Source organism: Zeugodacus cucurbitae, chromosome 5 (assembly GCF_028554725.1).
Source record: "Zeugodacus cucurbitae isolate PBARC_wt_2022May chromosome 5, idZeuCucr1.2, whole genome shotgun sequence".
In the NCBI taxonomy this organism is placed as follows: Eukaryota; Metazoa; Arthropoda; class Insecta; order Diptera; family Tephritidae; genus Zeugodacus; species Zeugodacus cucurbitae.
In genome coordinates this window covers 65,303,572-65,322,360 of record NC_071670.1, presented here as the reverse complement: position 1 = coordinate 65,322,360, position 18,789 = coordinate 65,303,572, and the positions used below count along the sequence as shown (strand labels likewise).

The following is an 18,789-nucleotide window of genomic DNA, read 5'->3' as shown; positions in this document are numbered from 1 at the left end:
GAATTCAAAATTGAAATGCAAATTTCCTTATGTTCCGACAAATATCTTTATGCAATACTAATCGACATACTCATGGCATTATTGTAATCCAAATTTAGCCGAAGGTGAAGGCAAAAAGATCGAAGTCGCGGAAAATATAATATTTACACGGAAATTGCTTAATGCAAATACCTATCTTTCATCAATGAAATTTTGCATTAATAAAGTGCATTTTCAATAACTTTACGTCAGTCAAATTCATTGGCATCGAACCAAATGTATGGGATATTGACATAAGCATAGCATATAGCAAATATGAAAATCACCAAAATCAACAATTTGCATTATGAATTTTATATTTTCAGAAAAATTGAATTTGGCAAGCAGGAAAATTTTACTTAACCACAAAAATAAATGACATTAGGTATATTTTGATGGACTTATGTCAATGTCATTTGACATGCAACAGCTGTTCCATTTGTTCGCATAACATAAAAGTGTTGTTCTTTTTTTCAACAAGACGCTGACACTTTTTTAAACAAAATAATCAGTAGAGCGTCTTGATGTTGACCTTAATTTTCTTAAACGTCAAATGTCAAAATTATATCACATATTGGTACTTTGGTCATATTTAGACATTCTTTTTTACCTAAAAGTTGTTTACCTGTCTAGAGACATGATATTAGTTCTTTCATTTTACTCAGAACAAAATGTAAAGTACTTACATCAGAGTGGCTGGAAGAAGATGGAGTAGATGAGGAGAAAATCATTATGTTCCACATTCGTTCAGAATTAAAGTGAGCCAATTGGCAGGCCCATCATCTAGTTTGTATCAAACGTCCGTCCAAATGAATCGACCATTTAGCAATTAGACGATTGATAATGACTTGAGGATTTCGAAAAATACTTGAGTCATGCTCCTAGGCAGGCAACATCTTCTAATTTAAAAAGCATGGATCCATAATTTTCACATTCTTTTAATGATATAAAGAATATAAACGTCAAACACAAAATTTCACTTTGACAGTTGATTTGACAGCTATCCCTCTAGGAAATTTCACAACACTATAAAAACTAATGAGAAAGTACATTATATCTAACTCACTTTTAGGTTTTAATAATCTTGTTAGGGCATAAAATATTACCAAAAAACATAAATAATTCTTAAAAAATAAAACTTAAATATTAATTATAAATATATTTTGGCATTTCAGTATTCTCTTTGCTGACATTGTCGGTTTTACGGTGTTGTCCTCGCAATGTAGCGCACAGGAATTAGTGAGACTGTTGAATGAGCTCTTCGGGCGATTCGATCAGCTGGCGCATGTAAGTCACCAACTGAATATACATAATATGTATGTATATATAAATTCTTCTCTTCCCTGTAGGACAACCATTGCTTGCGCATTAAAATTCTCGGCGATTGTTATTATTGTGTATCGGGTTTGCCCGAACCGCGCAAGGATCACGCCAAATGCACCGTGGAAATGGGTCTGGATATGATCGACGCCATTGCGTAAGTTTCTTACTTGAACTTTAATCCTTAACTCATTCCATTTTAACACTATTTTCTCTTTGCCTCCCCACAGCACCGTGGTGGAGGCCACCGATGTGATATTGAATATGCGTGTGGGCATACACACGGGACGCGTGCTGTGCGGTGTACTGGGTCTGCGCAAATGGCAGTTTGATGTGTGGTCCAATGATGTAACTTTGGCCAATCATATGGAATCGGGCGGCGAACCCGGTCGTGTGCATGTCACACGCGCCACACTCGATGCGCTGTCCGGTGAATATGAAGTCGAGGCTGGGCATGGTGATCAGCGTTCTTCATATTTGCGTGATCATGGCGTGGACACATACTTCATAGTGCCACCACCGCACAGACGAAAGGTGAGTACGATTTTTATATTATCTCCACGCATGCAATATTTTTGCACACACATGTATATACTTTTATGCGGCGTTGTGGCTCACTTACTCACATGTTTCGTAATTTTATTTTTATTTATTTTTTATTTTTGATTTCTCTTGTTTTTTTGTTGCAGCCATTAATGCTAAATACGCTTGGTGTACGCTCGGCCATTGGTAGTCGTCGTAAATTGTCATTTCGTAATGTCTCAAATGTTGTCATGCAGCTATTGCATACGATCAAATTCTCGGAGCCGGTACCGTTCTCCAACATTGCCACCGGGTCGTTTCCATCGTCGGGCGGTAGTGGTACAGGAGCGCGTGGCAGCACAGCCGAAGGCGCCGGCGGTGATAAGAGCACGCGAAAGGTAAGTGATACTTTGAACTACAAATATTTATTTTTTTGAAAACTTTAATTGAAATCCCGCTGTAAAATATTTATTTATTGTATATAAGCTTATTTTTTAAAAAGTGAAAATATAAAACCATTATTATTATTTACAATGTAAATTTATAAAGCAGTTAATTATGAAGAATTTTTTTTGTAAAAATATCTTTTTTTTATTATATATTACGAATGTGAAATAATTTAAACAATTTGAACTAGTATTAATTGAATTAAGTGCCCCCACTCGTTTAGCTAAAAAAAGTTAATTTTTGCATGCAGTGCTGACTCCTAATCGCTTAGCTTTTTATGATTAATTTACCCGTACTCAAAGTAATTGGCTAACAATTGCAGACAATATTTAAAACCACTCGATTATTAACGTAACTGTTTTAGATTTCAGTTTACTTACATTATATAAGATAACTACTACCAAACTCACACAACCCCAAAACCGTCAGATTACACTTAAAATATGTTCCACAAGTTCAGTTGATAACATGGTGCAGCATATGAGGCGAGCGCATTTTTAATCTAAATTGTGCAATTAAGAGTATTTCAGTAATGTAATCTCTAATTGTCGACAATTTGTTATAAAATCAAGCAATTAGTTTATTGTTCAATTAGTATTAAAATTTCAAAAATATATTTACCAAAAATTTAAACCGTAATTGCTCACAATTAAATAATTATTCAATTAGGAAAAAAAAATTAATCTGTTATAATAAACACAATTCTAATTGAGCAATTAATTTTATCCATTTAAACCATAATTGTTCAATTAGTATTAAATTAAAGAAAAAAGTGTATACGTTATTCATTACCCACAATCCTGATTGAGCTATTAATTTCAACAATTTAAATCTCAATTGTTCACAATTAACTAATTGTTCAATTAGTGTTAAATTAGTAAAAATTTAATTACGTTATTCTTATCCAAATTGAGCGATTAATTTTATCCATTTAACTTTAACTACTTGTTCAGTTTGTATTAAAGAATAAACTTATAAAAGTCGACATGCCATTCTTCCAAGTATACTCAATGTGAAGAGGGATCTGTTTAGTCATTAAAGGGAATAGAGGTCGATAGGTTATCCCATATATTTTGTTTTAAAATTGGAAAGTCCTTAAAACATTTGGACTACTTGTGAGAAAACAACAAAAGCAACAGTATGATTAATTTAATTTCTCTAAATTTTAGAGTGAGAGAATAATTTTCAGATATCTCATAATTGTTGAAAAGTTTTGGAGGTAGACCTTTTTTCTGAAACCCGACGGGGTCTATTGTTATATATAGGTGCTTAATAGATTCCGTTTACATAAAAAATATATAAAATTTCTAATATATTCATCCAATAACCAAATGCGCTTTCTCAATATGCCACACCCTGTACTACCACAATGAAATTGTGCTGATGTGTCACACTAAAATTTTATTTTTGTTATTAAAAAGATGCGTATTGCTTTCTGTTTATAATTTTTGTGTGTAAATTTTAGTTTAAATTTTTTTCATTTTTATTTTCAGGATGCGGTAAGTGTGTTGCTCCTAGTCGTAGCTCTCTTAGATTGTAGCTAACCTACAAATAGTTTATCTAATGCATTACATGTAATCTATATTGTAATGTAATTTATATATGTATTTTGTAATTGTGTGTGTAGTAGTAAACAACAAAAAAAAAACTTCTAATAACAGTGTATCTAACAAATTCCGTTGAGTGGGTGCCAAACTGGTTTATTAATACGTAATTATGAATTCAAAAATGTTTTTGGAAAATCGGTGTTGCTTAAACTCTTCACTTTATTTGCAATACAACTCATTGGTCTCATTATTGATGATGTTATGAAATTGTTAAGTTAAAAATATATTTGCGTCTGCATTAAAAATATATGTGGAGGTGTGTTATTGTTGTAATGAAATTACTAAAATCAAATTACTTACAATATTTTAACTAGAAATATATATAATTTTAAGAATAGCAGATTATGATTAAGTAATTATTAGAGAAACAATGTATTTTGATATTGTTTCTCATTTGATGGGTAAAAGTGAATTCCCGTAGCAAAAGACGCAACTATAATTTCTCTCTCCCTCTCTATCTCTCGGTATGAGTTTTTATATAATAAATAACATATTTAAAGTGTTTAAATTTATTAGGAGACCTCTATTAAAATCAATATGTAGCTAAAAACAAGAATTTCGGAAAATAATATTTGTTTGAGTTTCTTCTTCTTGACTGGCGTAGACACCGCTTACGCGGTTATAGCCGAGTCCAAAACAGCGCGCCATGTATCCCTCCTTCTGGCAGTTTGGCGCCAATTGGTTATACAAAGCGAAGCCAGGTCCCTCTAGACCTGGTCCTTCCATCGGAATGGAGGTCTCCCTCTTCCTCGGCTTCCTCCGGCGGGTACTGCATCGAATACTTTCAGAGCTGAAGCACTTTCATCCATTCGAACAACATGACCTAGCCAGTGTACCCGCAGTCTTTTTATTCGCTGGACTATGTCTTCTTCTTCTTCTTGACTGGCGTAGACACCGCTTACGCGGTTATAGCCGAGTCCAAAATAGTCCAATTGGTTATACCAAGCAAAGCCAGGTCCCTCTCCACCTGGTCCTTCCATCGGAGTGGAGGTCTCCCTCTTCCTCGGCTTCCACCAGCGGGTACTGCATCGAATACTTTCAGAGCTGGAGCACTTTCATCCATTCGAACAACATGACCTATCCAGCATAGCCGCTGAACTATGTCAATGTCGTCGTATAACTCGTACAGCTCATCGTTCCATCGTCTGCGGTATTCGCCATTGCCAATGTTTAAGGGACCATAAATCTTCCGCAAAACCTTTCTCTCGAAAACCCCAAGAGTCGTCTCATCGGATGTTGTCATCGTCCACGCTTCAGCGCCATACATCAGGACGGGAATAATGAGCGACTTATAGAGTTTGATTTTGGTTCGTCGAGAGAGGACTTTACTTTGCAATTGCCTACTCAGTCCAAAGTAGCACCTGTTGGCAAGACTGATTCTGCGTTGGATTTCAAGGCTGACATTGTTGGTGTTGTTAATGCTGGTTCCCAGATAAACGAAATTATCTACAACTTCAAAGTTATGACTGTCTACAGTGACGTGGGAGCCAAGACGCGAGTGCGCTGACTGTTTGTTTGACGACAGGAGATATTTCGTCTTGTCCTCGTTCACCACCAGACCCATACGCTTCGCTTCCTTATCTATCTGGAAAAAGCAGAACTAACGACGCGGGTGTTGTTTCCAATGATATCGATATCATCGGCGTACGCCAGTATCTGTACACTCTTATAGAAGATTGTACCTTCTTTGTTTCAGTTTAACTAAACAAAATTATTTTATTGTTTTTGAATATATTATTGGCGATGATCAAATTTGAAAAAAATGTCAAACCTTTTTGTCCAGTACACTAACTGTTCGTCTAATGGATAAATGATCATATTGATTATCGCCTAGCCCAAGTGTATTCCACACCTATAGTATGAGCCATAGAACCTAATCGAACCGGTTTAAATCAATCAGTCAATTAGTATGCCTTAATGCAAGTATAAGTTTCGAGTCGACCTGGCAGACTGGTACTCTAGAAGTTCTGTAGCACAACGGAAGTGCCGAAGGCTTAAAATATAAATAGTAACCCCCGTAATATTAAAAACATTCGGGTACCTAACGGCAACTCTAGCATTAATTTGGAAATTTTTGACAACTGGCAGTTGAAATGACTAGTGAATTGTGTCAAACTCAATATACAAGCGTCAACAGTTGGCAACCCTGTTGCTAGAATTAAAAAAAAAGAAATTAGTCAATCCTTACAACAGTCCACAAAGTTTTAGTTTTATTACAAAAAATTAGTTAAATATAGAGTAATGAATTTGATTCACAATTGAGAATACAACAACAAAATATTTGTTATCACCCAAACAGTACACTAATTAGACTTAAGTATCATATAATAGAAACCATAGCGATAAGTAATTACTTTAGCTACTAGTATTACCATCCTCTCCAAATAATTATGTATGTATAATAGATAAATATTTTGTTAGATTTCTTTCTCCCTTCTTTTAAATTTAAAAAATATTTTTGGATCACTTTCTGTTTTCAACTCGTATATGTATGTGTATTTTCTTTATGTTCTTTTATATTGCATTTCTTTGTTTTCCTCTAGGTTATACGACTACAAAAAATTTTACACGCCCCCACACCACCCGGTGGCGGTGTGACTATCTCAGTAGGAACTACTCCTAACTCCACATCGAATACGATTAGTCGCATTCACAGACTTAATCAGAATAAGAATAAAGTGAGAATGAAATACCTACATTTGTATGCAATATTTGCACACTGACGTTCGCTCATGTGTTACCATTATTACGTTACGTAACAACTACACACGTATTTTCCTAATAGTATAAACACATAATCGTACCATTTTGTTTAGAAAGCATTTTAAAGTCAACTTACATAACGAGCTGTTTACCATTACGTTACATAGCGTTTTGCGTTTCATTGCGTTACGTTGCGTTGGCGTTGTTTTTTTTCTTTTTTATTATTAAACCCTACGCTACATTTTACGTTGCGTTACATTGCGTTCAGTTACATACGAATGTGTTAAGAGCATCGTAATATTTAAATAATTTTTATTAATAAGTTACATTCAACTAAATTCCGTTACATTTACCAATTTGTTCGCTAATTTCTGTGATTTAATTTTTAATATTTTCTCAAATGCTTTTAATTATTATACTATAATTTTGTTAATTATAGCCAATTAGCAGTTATTTAGTTAGCTTTCCACTTACTTTTAGTCACTAGTGTTTACGAAAGAATTCGGCCAAAGATTTGTAAAGACCATGTAAATAAACTAATACCGTTTACTAAAAAGGAATCGTTTTGAAATTTGGTGTCAAAATTGTTACGCTTGTCTCTTTCAATGTTTACCTCTCAGCGACTGCTTTTTCCATGCATGACCATTTCGGCTTACATTTTCAAATGTCCAGTCTTACAATTAAGTGTGGAATAACCCATTGTCTTCTGCGTTACATACATACATACGTGTTTTTCAATTTCGTTAAGTTCATTTCTAACTGTTAATATTTCCATAGCATTCAAGGGACCGAAATTAATTGACTCAATTAATAACCTGATTCATTTAAATTTAATCATAAGTATCATTGCTTTGAATTAATGTAGAAGAATTACTTTAGTGCCAGCAGCATTTACCAACATTATAGATTGTATCTATAAGTCCCATAAACGACATTGCCAAATCGATAATTAAAAAACTATATTTCCCTCAGTTGAACGTGTTGACTCCATGAAACCGAAATTGGCTCGATTTTGAATTAATCTACTACTTATAATTCAATGTCTAATGAACCAAATCAGAATCGTTCTAATTTAACTTTCAACTACATAAACTAACTACATTTCAAGAGATCTAGTCTGCTGTTCGCCTTCATCAAGCATTGTTCAATCGGTGTCATCTCAGAACTTACGTCCAGAACCGCGACCTTCCGAAATCAAGACTAAAATACCTTGAGCTGTATATCTTCAGCCAAGGATTTTACTAAGAAAACAAACGTTATAGTGGACTTGTGAGTCATTCAAGGCGCTTTGTCAATGCATGACATCCAACTACAAAAGTTTTTCTGACTTCACAAAGGTCTTTAGGTCCTAGTGTATTCTCCACATTAAGGTTAGTCATAGAACCTAATCTAAACGAATGAAATCAATCAATCATAGTATGATTTTATTTTGTATGGCAGACTGGTTTTCTAGAGGTTCTGTTACGATATAAGTTTCGAGTCAAAGGTCTTTGGCAGAATGGTTCTTTAGAGTTCTGTTATGATCTTATAAACCTCAATATATCTTTGGCAGGCTGGTTCTCTAGAGTTCTGTTATGATCTTCAAGTAAGTCATATCTCAGTATAAGTTTCTAGTCGAAGGTCATTGGAAGACTGGTTCTCTAGTTCTTCTGTTATGATCTGATGTGAACCTCAAAATATTAAAATGGTGATAAGGAATAAGTTTTCTGTGTGTGTATATATTTCGGTCCCTTCATGCTGGCATGCCATTTTTTTAAGTTCCTCATTTATAATTAATATTGTATATATGTACATACATATATCGTCATCATACATACCGACATAAATATATAAAATGTTGTATCGAAATTATTAAAATAGTAGTATCTTAAAATTTTGAAAAAAACATGTGTAGACATGACTATTTACTACGTACATATCTATATATATTTATTAAAAAACATTATTGCTATCTTGAATATATTTTTCTAAATAACTCCATTATAAACTCTTCTAATCTGACATTTTCTAAACATTACAATTTATATATTTATGTACATATGTATGAATTTATATATGTATATACATTGAATTTGGTTTTCATGTTGGGTTCTAAGCTTCGTTGCGTGCAAGTTCTTTAAAAGCTCTTTTTCTGATTAAAATATAGTAATACTAACAATTCTTTCAGCTTTTAAGGAACTTCACCCGACATTATCCAATTAACTTACTCTAAGCCTAACCGTCCATATTTTACATATACTACACGTCTATATATTTAATATTTAATTACTGTATTAATGTATTTGTACTGCAAAATTGCAACTAATTTTACTTGTTTTTCTTCCATGTGTCTTGCCATGTTTGGTACTCTCTTTTTTCTCTTTTTGATCTCTTTTTCGCTCTCTCGCACACGACCTCTAACGTTGGCATACCCATTTTGTACCGTTCCGTTCTGTGCGTGCAACACCAAATTGTTATGTAATCGTACCAACCGATCGATCACATCAATAAAATTTTAATAAAAATCTTACATAAAATCAAAATCACTTCACTATACACACATAACCTCAAAAACAACCTGCAAACACCAACCAACCAATCGACCAAACAAATTTGTAAAAACAAAGCAGTCCAAAGTGACGGACAAATTTAAGCGTCCCTTCCGCAAACGGCACTCCTCCATGCACTCTCAACCGACCAATCGCGTCAATCGCTTCCTCTCACAGGCGATCAATGCACGTTCCGTCGATTGCGATAAATCCGAGCATGTGGATCGCATTACATTGCGTTTTCGTGAGAGTGACAAGGAGCGCGAGTATCGCAAAGATTTCGATTTGGGTTTCACCACCGCCATGGGTTGCTCGCTACTGCTACTGATACTGGGTGCAGCACTACAAGTGTCGGCGCTACCGCGTACACTCATCCTCCTACTGCTCTTCCTCACCGCTTTTGTATGGATCAGCGCCATACTGATGTTGCTGTTGGCGGTGCGTCTCAAGTGGATCGTCTGGGATTTGGCGCGCAGTTTCACGCTTCGCTTGGCCATTACAATATTCACCATAGTGCTGATCTATTCGGTGGGTCAGGTGAATGTGGTAAGTGTTTGGCGGAAAGAAAAATTATGTATTTTTTCTTATAATATTTTATTGATTTGTTTTTCCATATCTGTATATTTATTTCAATGTCTGTAGTTCACCTGCGTCATGGATCATCCCTGTGCCAGTAACGTCACAACACATGCGCCATCCTTTGAGGAGGATCTACTGATGTTTGCTCATCACAATGAGGCGCACCGAAAATGCTCGCTGCCTCAGTATGTTTCGCTTTCGGCGACTTTCGCATTTTTGTCAGTTTCAGTATTTTTGCGGTGAGTCCTGAACTATTTTTTCTAATATCTATGAATTTTATTATTGAGGCTCTAATTTGAAAAATTAAAATTGTTTCTTGTAATTTCTTTCGCAGTTTACCAATAATCTTCAAATCCTTCCTAATACTACTTATGGGCACAATTTATGGACTTTTCATCGAAATGTCACATATAAATATCTTTGATTGCTATGACAGCAGAGTAAAGTAAGTAGAATCAGTTTTTTTGGATATTATTTTTTAACTCTTCGATCGTGTAATAGATTTTTATTTTTTTAAGAATCTACCTCCCCATCACCTTTAGTTGAAATTTCTTGCCCTACAAACTACTCAACTTATTTAGGCCCTTAGCACAATTTAAAAATGGACAAAATAGGATAAAAAAAGGTCTAGGACTGCCTGTTAAAATTATATAAATTTATTAGAGTTCACAAAACTCAAGTTCCCATGTTTTGATAGGCATGGAATGGGGTCGTAGCTTCCCTCATGTCCATAATACAGCCTCTAGTCTAGGTTTATTGGTCTCAGAGATGTCATCGCCTAATATAACATGATTTGGGAGAAAAAAGTGTATACAATCTGTTATCTCAATTAATCAATACTTCTTCACTTTCATAAGAGGGTAATGGTGAAAATGGAATAGTGATACCGCAGACTCCTAAATATGGATATCACAGATCTTCAAGCGACGACAAAGTGCTTTGTGCCTGTTAGAAATTTGTTAAAGAGGTTAATATAAACCAGTATATCTGGTTTGCTGCAGTCACGCCGGTGCTGGTCTTTAACCACCGCCTACCGAGCACGTGCGAGGTCCACTGATGCAGTGCCGGAATGCAGAAGAACAATTGAGCACCAGCTCATTCCAAATTTAATGTATTTTCGGCTGAAGCGCCCTTATGTGCGCGCTCAGTTCAGCCCTGCTGTTCTCAGCAATTCCGCTGTGACCCGGCACCAGGCGAGTCTAAGAGTAAAGTAGTCTGATACTATTGACCATGAGCTCGATGGTCAGCACTTCGGAGCAGTAATTCAGCAACTACCTTGTCGTATGCTACTTCTGCCTGAAACACAAGGTAGTGGCGCGGTAGCCTTAAGCTGTCATTGACGGCGAACTCTTTACAGAAAACTGCTCCACCAACCATCCCTCTGTACTTTGAACCACCCGTTAAAAAGTTCATAGTGTCTCTCTTCATCAGCTTCGCACCGCCCACAAATCCCGCGTAGGAATGTGATCAAACAGAGAGGAAACCACATGTTGTAGGTTCCACGGCGCAGTGATCCGTATTTTCAGGGATGCAGTTGAAGCAGCCAAGGATTTTGAAGTGCCCCACTTTAGAACCATTCATGTACACACCCTCTCTGAGTCCGATAGCCACCTTCACAGCAATACCCCTATCCGCTATGTTAATAAAGGCTATCCTATCCTATAGATAGCGTGGACTTACTAAACGAAAAAACCTGTTTTTATACCGTTTTTTATCATTTTAATGTATCCTTGAACGAAAAGATCTAATTTAGTACGACCTCAGTTTTTTTTTTACTTTTTTAGTTTATAGCAGTGTTTCAACTCTATAATATATGTAGATTTTCAATACTTCACAGTTAACCTAATATCAGTGTCCTTCGCTGTGATTACAAAATAAATACTAATATTTCTTTTTTACCTTCACAGCTCATCCATTCCGCTTCATTTGATCTCATTGGCGCGCATAATAATCTTCATGATTGCCATATTGGTGCATGGACGTTTGGTTGAGTGGACAGCACGTTTGGATTTCCTCTGGCAATTGCAGGCATCGCAGGAGAAAAAAGAGATGGACGTGCTACAGGAATCCAATAAAAGGATCTTACACAATTTGCTGCCAGCTCATGTGGCTGCACATTTTCTCGATAATCAATTTCGTAGTAATATGGTAAATAGTAATACATATATATTGTTGATTGTTGCTGCAAACGCTCACTTTATATATACATACATACTTACATACACATTGTAAGTTTTATTTGTGTTATGTACTATGTGCATGCCTCACCTGTGTCATCACATCACTTGTTTTTTTTATTTATTTTGAGAAACCAAACAACTTTCTTTGCAGTAACCACTTTTTCAAGCGAGCAAAATTCCGAGCGACCACAATGTCGCCAGGAGTCATGGGCAACTATGCACACAGACACAAGCACATACACACACACACACGCACTTGTAGACACTTCTCAGCTCGGTCAAATTGAGCTTTGATTCTTTAACTTCACATACCCGAAAGTGGTCTGTAGACATACTTTAAACGCAAATCGATGCACTTCTCAGGCGTGACAGATCAACAGCTGATTTACATACATATTTATTGCGCTCAAACACACTACTTTTCTATAATTTCAATTCAAATCCACTTTTATTTTAACTCCATATCTACAAATATACACCTATGTGACATATGTATATGTACGTTTAACGTCTCTTCTGCCACATATTGCAGGCATATGTTTGTATATCTCACTTTTTGCAAAATATCTTATTTTTATTATGCCTCCAGCCACCGTCGCTATTTGTACTCGTAATTTTTGTCGTTTTTTGGCATATTTCCTTCTTTTTCGTTTTCCTTTTTCCGTTTGCCAGTAATGTTTCTCGCCGATTTTCGGAAGTTTGTGTTGTTGTGTGTCGTTCTGCCCGTTTGTTGCGCACTTGTTGCGACAGCGAGAGTAACCAAAAAATACAAAAAAAAAAAACTCTTGTCTGTGTGTTGCCAACCCTCTTATCCTCTGATATTTTTAATCATTCATTGTTTTTGCCGATTGTTGTTGGTTTCTTTCGTGGCTAAACACTATAGGTCAATCCCTCACAGGAACTCTATCATCAAAGCTACGCCAAGGTTGGTGTCATATTCGCATCAGTGCCGAACTTTCATGAGTTCTACACAGAGATGGACGGTTCGGATCAGGGTTTGGAATGCTTACGGTTGCTGAATGAAATAATTGCCGATTTCGATGAGGTGAGTGGGAATAAATTGAAAATCACTACAAAATTTTGATGTTTCGGTATACATACGAGGTGTGTTAAAAAAATAATGAGAATTTTTGTCCCAGCATACGAGAAATCGCTGAAAGGCCCAAAGATTAAAACAACAATCGAATTTAGAAGTGTTTCGACGATAGGAAGAAGCGTATATATATAGCATAATTTCGTAGTATCGAATGGGAACACTTGACGGCGAAAATATTAATGTAGACAAATTAATAATTTTTTTTTTTTGAGAACGAAAATTCCCGTTATTTTTTGAACTAACGTCGTATGGGTTTGTAATCTTGAGATTTTGATTAGTAGATCAAAACAATGACTGAGAGTTTTTTTTTCGTCAACATAATGATATTAAAAAAATCTCAAATCTTGTAAGAACCCCTGAAATTTTCAAAGAGTCCCAGAGGTCATTGATAAAATATTACATTTTTGTTGTTTTATTGACTGCTAGACAGTAGAATTTTCAATTGGTTGTGGCCTAATAATTTGTATGTATGTGATTTAGCCGGTTATAACCGAATCGATGAGAGCGTGCCACTCCTCTCTTTCCTTCGCAGTTCGGCGCCAGTTGGAAATTCCAAGTGTAACCAGGTCGCTCTCCACCTGGTCCCTCCAACGGAGCGGAGGCCTTCCCCTTCCTCGGCTTCCTCCGGCGGGTACTGCATCGAACACTTTCAGGGCTGGAGTGTTTTCGTCCATTCGGACAACATGACCTAGCCAGCGTAGCCGCTGTCTATTTATTCGCTGAAATATGTCAACTCATACAGCTCATTCCATCGTCTGCGGTATTCGCCTTTGCCAATGTTCTGAGGACCATAAATCCTGCGCAAAATTTTTCTCTCGAAAACTCCAAGCGTCGTCTCATCTGATGTTGTCATCGTCCAAACTTCTGCACCATAAAGCAGGACGGGAATGATAAGCGACTTGTAGAGTTTGATTTTGGTTCGCCGAGAGAGGACTTTACTTTTCAATTGCCTACTCAGTCCAAAGTAGCACCTATTTGCAAGAGTGATTCTGCGCTGGATTTTAATATATACATGCTTATTTTCTTAATATATACATATGTAAATTTTTTAAATATTTCCTTTCCTCATCTTATTTTTTCCTGACTTTGTATAGCTGCTGAAAGAGGATCGCTTTCATGGCATTGATAAGATAAAAACAGTTGGTAGCACCTACATGGCTGTGGTGGGACTAATACCAGGTGAGCAAAAAACCGTTATATTAAATTTTGCCACTATATTAATAAACTTAATACAAAATGTATTTTCAGAATACCGCATCAATGCCAATGATCCGAATTCGGTGCGACGCCACATGACCGCTTTGGTCGAATACGTGAAGGCCATGAGGCAGTCTTTGCAAGAAATCAACAGTCATTCGTACAACAACTTTATGTTGCGAGTTGGTAAGTTATAAAAAACTATATTTTTTAAATTATGAAATAAACTAAAATTCATTAAAAATCATTTCCACCACTTAATCTACTCTCTCTCTGTTAACCGTTAGGCATTAATATTGGTCCTGTTGTTGCTGGTGTGATTGGCGCACGCAAACCTCAATATGATATTTGGGGTAATACCGTTAATGTTGCGAGCCGCATGGACTCCACGGGCATACCAGGCTATACGCAAGTGACGCAGGAGGTCGTGGACAGTCTACAGGGTTCACATTTCGAATTTCGGTAAGATATATATTCTCACTATTTTTATATATTTTAACATACGCCTTCACTCCCACCCACAGCTGCCGCGGCACCATCAAGGTCAAGGGCAAAGGCGACATGGTCACCTACTTCCTGAGTGACTCATCGAGTAACGGTCTTAATGGTGAGGTGCGCAATGCAATGATCGCCAATCGCGCCATCACACAAAATGGCAACGGTTACACAGCACAACAGCAACAACAGCAACAACAACAACAGCAGACACAATCAAATGGCTTGCCAGCCACAATGCATCCACCGGAATACTACCAGAAACAGTCACAATTCCAGGATAACAGTTATCAATTGAATATGAACAGTGAGACGTACAACATAAAGAAAGATAATTATGGTTACAACAACATAGATGCAAGTCAAGTGTTAATGAAAACCTCACCGAATGCGTTGCATGAGGAACAACAACAATTGCTAATGCATCAGCAACAGCAACAGGTGTCACAGCAGCAGCAGCAGCAACCACCACAACCGTATCAACATCATTTGGCGCTACAGCAACAACAGCGTTTGAATAGTAAATTACAAAAACAACCGAATTTCATCGCCAACGGTGGACTGCCGAATATACGCGAGAATGGACATAATGGCGAGCATAACGGTAGTGTTGGTAGCGGTAGTAATGGTGTTGCTGCTTACAATGCCTACAATGGCTACCAACAAACACAACAACAACAGCAGCAGCAACAACAACAATACAACAACAACTATGCGCATCATCAACGTTCGCATTCATCCAGTTCGATGGGTGGCGGCGTCGGTGTTATGGGCGTACTCACAATGGCAGCCACATCTTCCCCCGCCCTACCCACACAACAACAACAACAACAAGTGCAAATGCCAGTACCAGTACCAGTACCAGTTCAAGCACAAGTCAATCCCTCAATGGTAATGTTGCGCGAACAATTTAATATAATTGAAAATCCCGGTGGTAATCGGCTTGAGTACATAAATCATGATCCCTACGCACAAGTGGAGAACTATAACAATTTATTTGCTAATGGTGTCGGTGTCGGTGTTGGTGTCGTTGGCGGTGGTGGTGGTGGTGTTGTAAGCGTTGGTGGTAGGCGTGAAACGCATGCCGCACGCAACTACCATCATTTGCATCACAATCAACAGCATTCATCGTCGTACAGCACGAATAGTAATTGTAATAATTATAATAATTGCCGTGAGAGTGAACCATTGTTGCATGCCGCACCAGTTGCCAAGGTGAGTGAATATGAGTATACATGGAATGAGGAGATACTCTTATGATCATCACTGCAATCCCTCTCATCCACCGATGTTTGATCGTAACACTTGATAAATGCATTTGGTGGTTGATAGGGATTCGCTTAATGATCCTAGCATGTGTGTTTCCAACCCATAATCCATTCAAAGTCGCAATTTAAATATGTGGTAATGTAATAGAACTCCCTCTGTTAGGAGTCAAATACATATTTAGGTTAATTTTTAGCTCAAATGATCTCCAATTTTTTTTTTTCATACTCCGAAAATTTTACTAAACGGTCCCAAATGTGGCTCACTCAATCTCAATCACTTAATGAATTTTCTGCCTAAGGGAATTTTTCTAATTTTATTTTCAATTATATTTTTTATTCGAAAAATATCAATTTGAAATCACATGGGCTTATATTTCATATAATACTAAAACTTTCGGGATCCCGATATAACGATGTTAACATCGGGTATAATTTTGACTACAGATCAGTAATTTGAGAAGATTGATATATTTCATTCCTGCTACTTCAATTGCTTCAAGTTCAGGAATTAAGATCTTTTTTATTCGACAAATATCTATTCGAAATCTATTTTTATTAATATTTCAATGAATCAAGAAATTTTCGGCTTCGGATTTCGGTTTTGAAGTCCCGAAACCCCGGTAAAAACCAAATTACCATTAGTTTTAATTTTGACTTGAGACGAGTAATTTACGGATGATTTATGGATTTTTTTGGACAAGTTCGGAAATTCGGTAAACATAAACTTAGCAACAGAAATTAGCGGTAATTTACAATTTTTATCTATCAAATAGTTTCCATAAAGCTATTACATATATTGAGTTCGAGCGTTAGGAAACTCTTTTCGAGCCATTATACAGATAGACAGAAGTTTTCAAATCTCATTCGCCACATTTCTTATACCAATTGCGACTTTTCAATACGCCCCCTTGCCCTTGCCCTCTTACACATCTTAATGTACATATAATATATATTTTTTATATCAATGTGGGTGGTTTTTTCGACCAATAAATGTTGCCACCTGACTAATATTTGAGACTAACAAAACATCATCTGTGTTTTTACCTATTATAAAGTACCGTATCTATAATATTTATGTATATCCTGCGAGCTTTTTACTCACTCATTTCTAATGTGAACCATTTAATTGTGTTATCTCTTTGCATGTATTCGTAAACGACATTGTACACACACGCACACACACACATAAATTCAAATAAACAAACATAAAATATCCACTGTGTTCCAACTCGTTCAACATAAATGTGCCTACCGATCGTACGAACGACCGCGACCGCTCGCCCCCCTGCTTGTCGTGCATACATTTCACAAACAAAAACAAAAAATCAAAACTTGTCACACACACATACAATCCACAAAACGTATTTAATTACACACGGTTAATGGGTAACAACATGTTGTCGCTGAATTCATGGTGCTTTGGCCTATGCGTTGATCGGTGGTGAACTAACCCGATGTGTAGATAATGCCAATGCAACAGCATCCACAAGCATATCCACCTAAATATGAGCCACCACGGTACATGTGTCCTAATACCATAATGCTACAACAGCAACAACATTTACAACAACAACTGCAATTGCAACATCACCATCATCATCAGCAACAATTGCATCAACAATATCCACTTTACTCGCAACATCCTCAACCGCCATTACCAATTCCACCACCCAAACCCACAAATCTAACCGCATCCTCATTAGCCACAGCCTCAGTGTCAGCCTCTGCCTCAGCCTCAGCATCATTGAAACAGAATACACCTCTCATACGCACTACCTATATGAAGCCCCTGCCGAAGTTGCCGACCGAGATCGATGAGAGCCGTGAGATGTCTTCCACCGATGATCTCAGTTCCCGCCCACATTCGCCATCGATGAGTTCCTCAGATGAAAGCTACTCGAAGACGACCGAAGGCGAAGCCGACGACGATTCACCACGCATAACGGCGTTGAGTAAACACAATCATCATCATCATCAACAACAACAACAACAACAGCAACAACAGTTGCAACAACGTAATGGCGCCAATCCGCTACAATGGTTATACCCCTGTGACATACAAGTGGATCCCACATCACCCGTGGTGGATATGTCAAATCTCAAAGATTTCGAAGTGAGCTCGACAACAGAGAGTCAAGGTCAACAGACGAATACCACACACAACCACGGCGACTCCTGCAACAGTTTTGAGTATCAAGACCGCGTACTGCTCGCTGCCAATAAGAAATCCACTAGCAATGGCGGTAGCAGTAACGGCGTAGGCAGCAATGGTGGCGGTGGCAACGGTGGTGGTTCGACATCGGCCAGCAATTCGGCGAAATCGCCATTCGAGAGGGAACTGCAAAGACTTTTGAATGAATCATCACGTGCACGCGCACTTGCGGCCGCCACCTCGTCGTCGGGCGGCAATATAACATCCGCCTCGAACTCCAACAGCAATCCAGAGGGCAATACGACCAGCAATAGCAGCAGCCGCAACAATATCGAATTGAGTTACTCGGCGAGCAACAGTAAACTGAGCTCGACCAATGGGTTAGCGATCGGTGGTAGCGGCAGTAATGGCAACCTCAGCGGCAGCAATTCAATGAGTGGCAACAACAACCAAAAATCGTTGAACACAACCATACTGGATGAGCTGACCTCGCCCACAACGGGACGTCAGCCATCGAAAATACCGATTAGCACCAGTTTTATGATTGCCAAGCATCCTGTTGGACTGGAGGCCATCAAGGAGATTACGCGTAACAAAAATCCCTCAGAATCTAGCCAAATGTAGGTTCCCTAAACGTAACAGTACTTTATATATGTGTTAATTTTTATTACTTTGCA

The 18,789-nt window shown here is 37.3% G+C and overlaps 1 protein-coding gene across 13 annotated transcripts in view; it reads left to right on the top strand.

Moving 5' to 3' along the window:
- The window catches only part of LOC105213803 (Ca(2+)/calmodulin-responsive adenylate cyclase), a 120,376-nt gene that overhangs the window by 99,890 nt on the left and 1,697 nt on the right, over window positions 1–18,789 (top strand). For 5 of the 13 annotated variants that reach the window (XM_054232118.1, XM_054232119.1, XM_054232116.1 and 2 more), the window contains 14 exons: window positions 1,194–1,305; window positions 1,368–1,495; window positions 1,569–1,872; window positions 2,028–2,258; window positions 6,458–6,592; window positions 9,224–9,691; window positions 9,788–9,963; window positions 10,059–10,169; window positions 11,632–11,872; window positions 12,803–12,949; window positions 14,095–14,383; window positions 14,485–14,659; window positions 14,722–15,907; window positions 17,423–18,732. In XM_054232118.1, the coding sequence (XP_054088093.1) occupies window positions 1,194–1,305; window positions 1,368–1,495; window positions 1,569–1,872; window positions 2,028–2,258; window positions 6,458–6,592; window positions 9,224–9,691; window positions 9,788–9,963; window positions 10,059–10,169; window positions 11,632–11,872; window positions 12,803–12,949; window positions 14,095–14,383; window positions 14,485–14,659; window positions 14,722–15,907; window positions 17,423–18,732 (5,013 nt within the window). Of the gene's footprint in view, window positions 1–1,193; window positions 1,306–1,367; window positions 1,496–1,568; window positions 1,873–2,027; window positions 2,259–6,457; window positions 6,593–9,223; window positions 9,692–9,787; window positions 9,964–10,058; window positions 10,170–11,631; window positions 11,873–12,787; window positions 12,950–14,094; window positions 14,384–14,484; window positions 14,660–14,721; window positions 15,908–17,422; window positions 18,733–18,789 lie in introns of all 13 variants that reach the window. The other 8 variants (XM_054232122.1, XM_054232123.1, XM_054232121.1 and 5 more) reach the window with 8 other exon arrangements.